Raw genomic sequence first — 12206 nt, 5'->3', positions numbered from 1 at the left:
ATCACCAGTGAGTAACAGTCAGCAAAGTAAAGGAATAAACCAGCACCGACTGGGACATCTACCTTTCCGGCACACATGAGTGTGACAGTGGGAACTGCACTGGTTAGACCAGGGCCAGGGACTGGTACTGGTCCATGAGTTGTTTGGTGCCGGGCCGCGAGAGTTGAGGCTCAGGTTTTCAGGGTTTTCATCGTTAACTTTGTTTCCCCGGGTCTTTTCCAGTGTTGTAGTTGTGTGTCTTATTTTGAAAGAAATATTTACACATTACCATAGCGACCAGAGAGTATTAAGGGGCAGAGAGGAGGATGTTACTCTCAATGTTGTTGGTGCATTTCAGGAGGACGGTGCTGATAAAGTTACACAATTACACAGTGAATTTGCCTTTATTATTATATTTATAAAATACCAGTTTTTGTCTCGGCCGTGTCATTTTATTTTATTGTATTTATCTGCAACACCTTAAAGGCCGGTCCGTGAAAATATCATCTGACATTAAACCAGTCCGTAGCACATAAAAGGTTGGGGAGTGCTGGGTTAGAACATTCTGTAATGGGAGCTTTGGTTCCTGGATTTTGTACGCGCATCCTCTATCAAGGTTTTCTTCTCTGTGTCCAAAGAAAATTTTAAGAATAGCTCCAAGAGTCCTAGGTAGAGGTTGCATCCATTGTGATGGATGTTTGACCTGCCAAGTATAAAATTGGATTGGATGGGCCAGTATAGATGGGATGGATTATAGATTTACAACTCCATCAAAAAGGCTGACTGGGTTGATAAAATGTTGTCAAACAAACAAGAGCTTTCATCTCTTGGTTATTTTTGTCCATATTCATATTGCCCATTTCTGTGTCGTCTTTGTGTCTCATATCTTCTCCTCTCCACTCTTTCAGCCGTTTTAATATAATTTCTTATCCTGGATCTCTCCTTGTCGTGTAGCCTGTCTCTGCCGCCCCATTGTTTCTCTGTGATGATGCAGCTACTTTTTATCCACCGGGGCCAAAAAATGTACATAGAGGACAGCAAGGTTTTTCTTTTTTTGGCAGACAGCCATCTCACTTTTGTTTTCTTGAGTTTTTTTGGACACGGCACCATCAGTCTTCAGCCTGGCTCCAACTGGGCCTAATTGGATGTATTAGCGCTGAGTGCTAGCAGGAGTTCTCTCTGTTTCCGATTCATCATGAGCAGACTTCTTAAATAGCCAGCTCAGCCCAGCACAGCAGGCGGGGGTAAGAATCCCTGGGGACAGGCTCGCTCCCCCTGGAGAGAGGATGAAGAGTGCCTTGACAGCAGTGGTCTCCTAAGAGTGGATGTTTGAAAAGAAATGGCATAGCTCATATGGAGAGATGGAGAGGCTGCCGTATGCCAACATATGTTAAATGAGTCAGGCCCTCCAGACAGCCTTTGCTAACGTTTTCTCCGAGTGTCAGCGTGACATCTAATAATGGCTGAATGCAATCCATAATTTATCAGTTCTGGTGATCATATTTGCAATTATACACTGACAGCCTGCTATTAAAGGCGAGGTGCACTATTGTTTTTACGTCTGGTTGTTAAAGGTCCAATAATAAAAGGAGACACTGGTTTTTACTGCATTCACAAACGATTTAAAATGCCAATTACACCCCGACAGAATGCAGGAAATTTATCTTCTGATGCCAGTTGTCCGGACTTATTGTTATATGCGCTGCTGAGTTTTGCTGCTCAGTATGTTTAAAATTTAACAGGCCGTGTTCCATAGCTTCTCTGTTTTGATATAGTGTGCCACTGGGCATGCATGCTGCTGAATTAAATATCAGCCAGTACCCTGCAGACTTCTCAAACGATTCACTCACACATACAGCACAAAGACACGCCCTCGTGGTGTACGAAGATGAAGTGCTCATGAGTAAGCACGCTTGCTTATGTGCACACTTACACAAATTAAGATACGCACACACTTTGTGCCATTTTCAGAGGCCTCACACTTCTCCGTATCTGCAGGATCAGCCTCCTGTTCTGGCAGACATTCCTTTGCACTTGCTTGAGGAATTAGCTTTTCTGCTCCCATCACACAGCCCTCGCTCCATCCACACTGCCTCTAATTAACTTTTACAGTGGTGCTGTTTTTAAAAAATAGTCAGCCGTCAAGGCAGAATAGCACTGCGAGCTTTTGGCTGGTGTGTTATGCAGCTGTAGAAAAGGTCAGAGAGGGAGCTAAATGGTCTGGCACACTGTCTTTTTCTCCCTTGACTAGTATTAAAACTGGGATGTGGTGGAAAGAAAGGATGGGACACAAGAGTTTTAGCCATCCTATTAATATACGAAAAATAAAAAGCAGTCAGATTTTTTAATAAAAACATCTTTTAAACCCATTTTGTTAAAGATTCAGACTATGTTGAGCAACATACCACTTTAGCTGTCATACCTATTTACCAGTGAACAGCAGTTATTCACATCCCTCCTTACTGCGATTTCTAATGTTCATCCTCCACTTGTTTGGATGGATTTTCACAGGTACAAGGCTAAAACCAAAAACAGCAGAGATGCTGTACAAACTGCAAATAAAAATGGGATGCAATGATTTGCAAATCTCATAAATTCATATTTTATTCTCAGTAGAACATCTGAGACATACCGTTTCATGAAAAAGATTACCTCATTTAGAATTTGATGGCAGCAACATCTGACAAAAACGTTGGGAAACAAAACGCTGTAAATGTCAAAGGTGCTAAAAAGAAACAGCTTGAGAGGATGTAATAAATGACATAAAGGAAAATAGCAACCTCGCTAATATTACAAAAAACCCTAAACTTAAATATGAGTGATCCTCAAAACCAAAAAGAATTGCAAAAAGCATGCACAGAGAAACACCAAGGACCAAGACCCAGGGCCCCCGACAGTATAATGCCTACAGTGCTGTGATCTCTTCTGTGAGCAGTAAAGTGTTTTACACACATTTACCTTCCTGACATAACCTCTGGTTCTGCCTTGAAGCAGCTGTTGTGAATTTGTGCTATATAAATAAAATTATATTGAACTGAATAAACACATCATAGAAAGTTCTCTTATTTTATGTTTGTCACAAAAAGCAAATTGCACCTACGCTGCTGGAAGTCTCATTGAACCCTCACATCTGTTTGTTTGCAATCCTGTTATTGATAGACACCCATCTGCACTGGTCACCCATACAGCTCTTATTGCAGCCCTCTTTAGTAAATCTGCCCCATGAGGTCAACCACTGATTTTGTCTTTTTTTTATTGTACTACAAATACATTATAAGGTCGTGTCTTTGTAGACACGGTGCTGTTGGTTGGAACATTCGCCAACCTGTTGCCTCAAAATTGGAATTATGCTGTTGTCTAAAATATTAATTTAGGTTTATAAAAGTTTGCCTATCTTGCATCTACATTGACGAAACTCAAAACAGGGGAAAGCTGCACCTTCTTACCCAGAACGGTGTAATTCACGTTTGTGATGGAGTGATAAATTCAAAAGATGTATTAACCCTCTCACATCTGCACTTCAGTTTGTCAGCCAATTTGTCAGGATCAGCTTTCCAGTTGTTCCAGTCTTCAAAATAGCTCATACTATGAGTTGCATTCATTCATGTCCCTAAATCAATGCAAACCGGGTGAATCCACCACCGAATGTCTTTCCCTGAGGTCAGAATCCTCCCAGCCTGCCTCCCGGCACATATTACCCACAGGTAATTAGGCTTTAAATCGCTACCGCCGCTTCCTTTTCGTACAACATTTATTCTCCATGAAATGCACACTTATTAATTGTTCCGCTCAGCTGATCTCTGCAGTGGTGTGTGTGCTGGAGGGAAGTTGGCTAATCAGAAAACCAAATGAGAATTCTTCAGCCGTGGTGATGACGCAAAGCCACCCGTCAAAGTCACTCCAGACACGGTGTGGTCACCCTTGAGCCAAAATGGCATCCAGCTCCTCCCTCCCCCCCTTTCAAATGATCTATTAAGTTCAGTGAACTGTGACTTTGTTGCCGACCTCATTACGATTATCGTTTCGTCGGTATCGGAGATTGCATCCAGTGTAATAGAGCCACTTAATTAAAACGACACACACAAAGGTTACCAGTCTGTGGTCGCAAAGTAAAGGTCGTCCTTTCCCCGGCTAGCTGTGCCACAGATCACCAGAGGAACGCTGCTGCCACTCCACGCTCGCTCGTTTTGTTTGTCTGCCGGGGTCACCTCTGATTTGCTGACGAAGCAGTAATGTCTTTATGGAACCAAACCGACCTAGAGTTCATCGCTGAGCTCAGGGCCCGTTCACAGAGAGCTGTATCAACACTTGGACATTCCTCAACCTCTCAGCTAAAACACTACAGGGCTCTTCAAATAAACCATGCGTGCCTGTGCCAGGAAAACAGGGGGGGAAAGCAACAAGAATCTTTCCTTTCAGCAGAATTGAAAGACAGGAGCGAGAGAATCTCCAGCGCTGCAATTAAGGAAAATCGCAAAAGAGAAGGAGTACGATTAGAGGGAAGGACCGTAGCTGAAAAAGAGAAGCAGAAGGGGGATAGCGAGGGATGCTGAAAGTGAAGGGGCGCCTTTTGAGAGAGAGGAGTTACTCAGTTGATGCCTTTATTCTGTCTTCCTGAGGCATCCAGATCAGCTCTGGCAGCTAAGCCTCGTCATTAACAGCTTTAGATTTAATTAGCTGTCATTAAGCCTCTGTTTTACTGGGGGAGCTTGCAAATATTTAATCACTGCTTGGGTGATGTTTCATGTTAGTATTTGAGCAGAGGGAGGGACACTGCATCAAAAACTCTGATCGACGCAGTCTTTCCTTAAAATGCACGTGTGCTACTTGCTGCAGTTTAACAGAGGACTTTCATTAATGAACTTTTTTTTGTTTCTGGTGGTTTTTAGTGGTTTGTTTATTTGACCTCTCCATACATTTTATTAAAGAAAAGAAACAAATGAAAACTTCTGCACTCAGTGTATAAAAAATGCAATATTCTATTTAATCAGATTACATATGTAAAATGGATTTTAATTCCTTGTAATCGGAAGGTTGCCGGTTCGAGCCCCGGCTTGGACAGTCTCGCTCGTTGTGTCCTTGGGCAAGACACTTCACTCGTCACCCGTTGCCTACTGGTGGTGGTCAGAGGGCCCGGTGGCGCCAGTGTCCGGCAGCCTCGCCTCTGTCAGTGCGCGTGGCTGTGGCTACAATGTAGCTGCCATCACCAGCGTGTGAATGGGTGGATGACTGGATGTGTAAAGCACTTTGGGGTCCATAGGGACTAAGTAAAGCGCTATACAAATACAGGCCATTTATCCATACAGTTATTCACTGTGCTGAAAACTCCTTCTTCCTCTCCTCTCCGCGCAGACTGTGCTTGGAGGCGAGGGACCCTTACTGCGGCTGGGACTTTAGGCAGCGCAGATGCACCACGTTGGAGGACAGTTCTAACATGAGCCAGTGGAAGCAGAACATCACCGTTTGTCCGGTAAGAGTGACATCACGGCCTCGTTTTCCTGTAAGAAAAGGCCAAGGGCGCCTGACTTCTTCTTACAGCGGGGGTGTAAGACGTACTGCAGGCGCTTTGTTAATGTCATCTTTTTTTTCACATTCAATAGTGGATGATACCATTCATGTGTCCGGTAAAAGAGCTGGCTCAAGTGCAGGTTATAGGATAAAGCAGAGGAAGAAAAGAAGGTGAATTTGACTAAGCTTAAACAACTGAAATCAAAGGGATTTAAGTTTAAGTTGGCAGAAGGAAGTGAATAGTAGTGCTTTTATTTCCATTTACTCCTCTAAAAACAGTCTCGTCTTTATTTTGGTAAGCAGGGCCTGTCTGCTTCCTGTGACTTATGACCGATGTGTGTTTTCCAGCTGCGGAACCAGACCATCGATGGCGGCTTTGGGCCCTGGGCACCGTGGCAACCCTGCAACAATGATGATGTTGTTGATGGTGTGAGCTCCTGTTTGTGTCGCTCCAGATCTTGTGACAGTCCTGCCCCTCGGTGTGGAGGCAAAAACTGCGAGGGCCCCACCATCGAGGTGTCAAACTGTTCAAGGTAGAAAAGAAAATATCTGAAAAGAGTGATTTTCTATTTTTCACACTAGTTTTTGAGTGCACAGTAATGCAGTGTGGGTTCTTCCTGTCCCACTGCGCGGATTTCTCCAGGTGGATGAAAGGCTAGTCTATTTGCTGAACTGTGATTCTCAATTGGCTGTAAGTGTAAAGAGAGGCAAATTCAACCAATACAGAGGCTACTAAGGTACACTTGTGTGCTGTTTTCCAAAAACATAAAGCACACAGGCCTTGAGACCAGTTGGTGACCCCCTGGCAACCTGGATTCAATAAATGTTTATTTCTACCCATTGGTAAGTGTCTTCTGCAAGCTGGTGGTTATAACTAGATCCAATCAATCAGAAAGCAGGTGCTGCACAAAAACCTTCATGGAGTTGTTTTGATTGCCGTGTTCGCTGTAGTCTGCATGTGGATGAGACCACTTTTTCTGCAAATGCTCAAATTTACTCTTCAAGCTTTGGTAAAAAGTGCAACATGAACCGGAAACAGAAAACAAAGTAAAAGTTGTTCCTTACCACTGTTAGCTACACGCTGGAAGAGGCACAAATGTTAGTTTTACTGCCACGCGTGTCTTCAAAGTTAACTGCTGGTGACTACGGCAACCAGCTAGTGACCAAACTAATCACAAGGTGGTGTTGACCGGTGGTTGCCAACAGGTCTCAACATGCTATTAAGACTGCGTGACTGAGGCCTAACAACACAACCTAATGTTGATTAGACTATAAATAGTTATAGAAATGCTGATTGGTTGATAAGCTGGCTTTAGGAGGAAAGGAAAGATCTCAGGAGCTCAGCATGAAGAGGAAGAAGCATCAGAATCAGAATCAGAATGGGGTTTATTGCCAAATGTTGAGCAGGTTTACAACATTAGGAAATTGCTGCGGTGCTTCAGTGCAAATATAGTGTCATAAATAGCACTTAAATAGACATGGAAAAAAATAAAAGTAGGGATAAGAATTAAAAGTGCTACGTGGAAAGATATGTGCATGAGATATACATGAGATATATACATGAGAATAAGAATTAAGAGTGCTACGTTGAAAGATATATACATGAGTGCAGGTGGTGATCAGTGCCAAACATAGAATGATGCAGTGACACAGCGTAGGGTCATGTGTTAGTGGCGGGTACAGTCATATGGTTATTGTTCATGTGTCCAACAGCAGAGGGGAAGAAACTGTTCTTATGGCGAGAGGTTCTGGTGCGAATGGACCGGAGCCTCCTGCCTGAGGGGAGCAGGTCAAACAGACTGTGTCCAGGGTGAGAAGGGTCAGCTGAGATCCGGGCTGCACCCCCCAGTGTCCTGGAGGTGTACAGGTCCTCCAAAGATGGGAGTCTGCAGCCAATCACCTTCTCAGCAGAGCGCACAACACGCTGCAGTCTCTGTTTGTCCCTGATAGTGGCTCCAGCGTACCACACGGTGATGGAGGAGGTGAGGATGGACTCGATGATTGCAGTGTAGAATTGCATCATCGTCCGTGTTGGCAGGTTGAATTTCTTCAGCTGCCTCAGGAAGTACATCCTCTGCTGGGCTTTCTTGATGACGGAGGTGATGGTGGGCTCCCACTTCAGGTCCTGGGTGATGGTGATACCCAGGAAGCGGAATGAGTCCACAGAGGTGATGGGGGTGTCAGTCAGGATGATGGGGGGGAGTGGAGCTGTGTGCTTCCTGAAGTCCACAATAATCTCCACTGTCTTCTGGGCATTCAGCACCAGGTTGTTGTGGCTGCACCAGGACACCAGACGTTCATGAAAGCTAACCACACTGTAACAGTTCCACACGGTTTGTGTGTCACTTCACTTCAGAGAAGTGTTTGTCTATTAAGACCACTGTCTTCTCCACAGTAGGGGCTACCCTAAAGGACCAGCAACAAAACAATCATAAGTAGCCACATTACTGCTGCCACATATTTTTGACACTGCCCCAAGGAGACAGTACACAGCTGGAACATGAAAAAGGTGCTCTGCAAAGCTCTGTGTAGCATCTAAGGATGCTCCAGATGGATTTCTCTGCTGCAAGTTTCCTTCATTACATTTTGCTGATAGCTAAACTATAGCGTTACTTCAGCTGGACTCCTTTTTCCTTTTATTTCAGTATTTTACTAAAATTTATTTCATTTTTGCATTTCTTGTGTCACTCTGTCAGATAGAGCTCCTCTCTGGGAGTTAATGTATGCTGGATGAGTCCAACGGACACTGCCAGGTTGAAATTATTCCTTTTGCTAATGAGCTGGGCCAACGATCAGACGAACTCTAATGCCTTTACTTAAACTCTGCTATTGTAGCAGGAATGTCCTGAGTGACTTTTGAAGCAGCCACCTCGGGGTGCAATTCCTACTCTGACAGAACATAAGAAAGATCATGAAAGTGATGAATCTTTTTAGAAAGTGTAGGTGACATCCACATTCTCCTTGTGACATCTCTTACTACCGCTGTCTTCGGGGGAATTGGCTAATCAGTGTTACAGAGAACGGAGTCAAGACAAAGAGCTCAGGAACTTTCATCCCGCTGGATAGTCACGCCAGATTTAATCCTTGGTGTCGCAATTGAATTGTGCTTTTGCAGAAAGTGCCAATTAAATCATGACGAGTGAGACCCAGGAACAAAGCACTTAAGCAAATTGAATGAATGTTCCCCAGTCAGAATGAGCTGTCTTTGTGTGTTTGTATTTTTATTTGCAGGAAGTCAGAATAAGAGCACTGATTAGGCAGTTATAGCTAAAAGGCTTTTTTTTTAAACTATAGCATTAAAGAATGTTATATACAAGAATAATGCTAAAAGCAGCAGGGAATAATTATAGAGAAGTTGTTGTTGCTAATATTTTTCTTTCATAGAAATGGAGGCTGGACACCCTGGTCGTCATGGGGACAGTGTAGCACAACCTGCGGTACAGGCTTCGAGCTGCGCCAGCGTTCTTGTAACAACCCCTCACCTCGCCACGGTGGCCGTGTGTGTGTCGGGCCTAGCAGGGATGAAAGGTACCTCTCTCTTTGTTTCTCAGCGACAACAGTTCATGCTCCTCATTACTCGTGATTTACAAGGCTTTACGCAGCCAGGTGCCAGGGTACATCAGTGGACTCTTAAGTCCTCGCTGTGATCAGGCGTTTGCTCTCCTCATGGCCCAGCTTTGGAACAGCGTTGAAGTTAGAATTTGGTTGTATTCATTGACTTGCCTTATCAGACTTTTATACGTATGCCAATGAATAGAGGTGGGCAGATTGATCCAAAAATTGATAGTATCAACTCAATCGCTGGCATCGGATTGATTCTAGCACAATAGGATCGATACTTTGTTTCTATCCTCGAAGGTCAGTATTTTTTGCCCAATGAATTGTGTTAAATTTTTATTTTTTCAAAATGAAAAAATATACCTCAAACATGTACCATGAAAAATGTATTGTGCCGACTGTCACAATGTGTTATTATAGCCTATAGCACATTTAAACAACAGAAGTTGACTCAAAGTGCTTTAGAGACTGGAACATTCACATTCCAGGTCTGGAGAAAACCCAGTTCCAAAATACATGAAGCTGAGAGATGTTTTCTGTTGTGTTAACTAATTTCTGTGGTAAAATTCACAGTGATTTAACAGCCATTAAATGATGTTTAGAGTTTTCAAATTGTTTTCATCATATAAACCACGACATACTGCACTCCACAACAGAAGCTCCTTCATAGGTTAAAAGTATAGATATTAATGTCGTGAAAAAAAATGCTGAATTTCAGTTTTCTGTCTTTTGAGTGCAAAAGTGTAGTCTCTAAGTCTGTAGTTCTGACTTGAATTTTAGTCACTTCCACACCTCATCCTGCTGTCGCTGCCATCTTCACAGGTTCTGCAATGAAGGGGTGTCCTGTCCCCAGCCTATCTTCTGGACCCCGTGGGGCTCCTGGACAAAGTGCAGCACCGAGTGCGGTGGAGGTGTCCACTCCAGGGTCCGCACTTGCGAGAATGGCAACAGCTGCCCAGGATGTGCATTGGTAGGAAACGCACGCACTCACATAAATATCTGCTCACATAACACAAAACAATAATGGAACCAATAATTTAAAAACTACATTTTATACAGCTGCACAATCTGATATTTTTAAGAGAGCAGTGGAATAAATCAGGGGTGTCAAACATAAGGCCCAGGGCCTACAATCGATCCAGCAAAGACTCCAGTCAAGCCCGCTGGACGGCTTTAGGAATGTGCACAGATTTCAAACTTTTAACGTATTTTCAAAGGTTTTACAGCTTTTACTATTGAAAAAGAACCCGTTCACATTCCTGTTTTTTCACTATGTATCTGCTATATAAATGTATGATTTTTTTTTGTTTTTACAGTGGTTTATGAGTTATTAAATGTTATACATTAATGAAAACTTTCTGTGGAATAACATTATTATAGAGGTAGGGCAAGGCAAGTCCTCCTAACTGGGAAGAAAACCAGTTTGTCTTCCCTTTTTATTCACAAAAGAAATCAGTAACATTCCTGATTTTCCTTATTTTGTGTGAAAAATAAAAGGTAATTGTTCCATCTCCACAGTTTTTTGGGAAGCACCTGCAGTTTAGTTTTCACAGAAAGAAGAGGAACAATTTTCATTTCTGTGTCAGTTTTTCAGTGCACCCATGCACACAGTGTAATGTGTGTTTTGTTTTTATAACCTTTTTTAGCTTCAGTCTGTACAGGCAGAAACAATGGAAGAAACAAACCCCACCAAACTCATAGCTTCTGCCGCCTTCTTTCTCAGGAGTACAAGGCCTGTAACCTGGAGGCTTGTCCAGAGGTGAAGAGGAACACACCTTGGACACCCTGGATGCCCGTCAATGTCACTCAGGGAGGAGCTCGTCAAGAGCAGAGGATGCGCTACATGTGCAGGGCCCACCTGTCTGATCCTCACGAGCTGCAGATTGGACGGAAGAAGGTGGAGACGCGCTTCTGTCCTAACGATGGCACAGTGGCCTGTGAGACAGATAGTAAGTTAACCATTGTTGTCTCTAGAGTTTTATTGTCACATTTTACAGTACTGTCACCTTGGGTTCAGAGGAAAACCTAGCATCAAATAAAATTCACATACTGGCAATGATATCTAAGTAGCTCCACAACTCAGTTTTAAATGCAGACATTTTTAAGAGTGACTATTGCTGTTTTCCTTCAGCGCTGGCACTGAGGAGCAACCCTTTTCCCAGCTCAGGGCTTGTGGTTTGTCACATAACTTTTATAGCTTAAATTAACTGCTTTTGCTTTTACTATTTGTAGCTGTTCTGCAACAAGTTAAAACACCATCAGATCTTAAACTGATTAATTGTTGAATTGATAGCATTCGTTTTTATACTGGATCATTGCCATGTAAGCCTTTGCTGCCATTCTGTGGTTTGTTGACATGTCCATAGTACTTTGCCATCTATCTTATTTTCATGATAATGTTTGACTGGGAAATGGACTTAACTATTTCTTACTTTCTTAAAGATTAAACATGGAAACAGCTATGTCTTCCAAAATAATGTGAAACAGTGACCATGTAAATATAACATTTATGAGCTCTTATCAGATAATGGGTTTATCAGAATCAGAATCAGAATCAGAATACTTTATTGATCCCTGGGGGAAATTATTTTTTGTTACAGTGCTCCATTTTAAACCAACATTAAGACAAGACAGACAATACACTAACTAAGAATAGTACAATATATACATATACAGTGGGGCAAAAAAGTATTTAGTCAGCCACCGATTGTGCAAGTTCCCCCACTTAAAATGATGACAGAGGTCAGTAATTTGCACCAGAGGTACACTTCAACTGTGAGAGACAGAATGTGAAAAAAAAATCCATGAATCCACATGGTAGGATTTGTAAAGAATTTATTTGTAAATCAGGGTGGAAAATAAGTATTTGGTCACCTCAAACAAGGAAAATCTCTGGCTCTCACAGACCTGTAACGTCTTCTGTAAGAAGCTTTTCTGTCCCCCACTCGTTACCTGTATGAATGGCACCTGTTTGAACTCATCATCTGTATAAAAGACACCTGTCCACAGCCTCAAACAGTCAGACTCCAAACTCCGCCATGGCCAAGACCAAAGAGCTTTCGAAGGACACCAGGAAAAGTATTGTAGACCTGCACCAGACTGGGAAGAGTGAATCTACAATAGGCAAGCAGCTTGGTGTGAAAAAATCAACTGTGGGAGCA

At 42.9% G+C, this 12206-nt stretch overlaps 1 protein-coding gene across 5 annotated transcripts in view; it reads left to right on the top strand.

Annotated features, from left to right (window-relative positions):
• Positions 1-12206, top strand: part of sema5ba (sema domain, seven thrombospondin repeats (type 1 and type 1-like), transmembrane domain (TM) and short cytoplasmic domain, (semaphorin) 5Ba) — a 211324-nt gene that overhangs the window by 175389 nt on the left and 23729 nt on the right. For all 5 annotated transcript variants that reach the window (XM_085248887.1, XM_085248889.1, XM_085248888.1 and 2 more), the window contains exons 13-17: positions 5332-5449; positions 5836-6020; positions 8872-9015; positions 9868-10015; positions 10769-10994. In XM_085248887.1, coding sequence (XP_085105013.1) covers positions 5332-5449; positions 5836-6020; positions 8872-9015; positions 9868-10015; positions 10769-10994 — 821 coding nt within the window. The remainder of the gene's footprint in view (positions 1-5331; positions 5450-5835; positions 6021-8871; positions 9016-9867; positions 10016-10768; positions 10995-12206) is intronic.

This window comes from Mchenga conophoros, linkage group LG16 (assembly GCF_057382185.1).
Source record: "Mchenga conophoros isolate Kocher_MC1m ecotype Shallow Benthic linkage group LG16, M_conophoros_male_GT1.1, whole genome shotgun sequence".
Taxonomy (NCBI): Eukaryota; Metazoa; Chordata; class Actinopteri; order Cichliformes; family Cichlidae; genus Mchenga; species Mchenga conophoros.
Note: the sequence above shows the minus strand (reverse complement) of the source record. Positions and strands in the feature narration are given on the sequence as shown.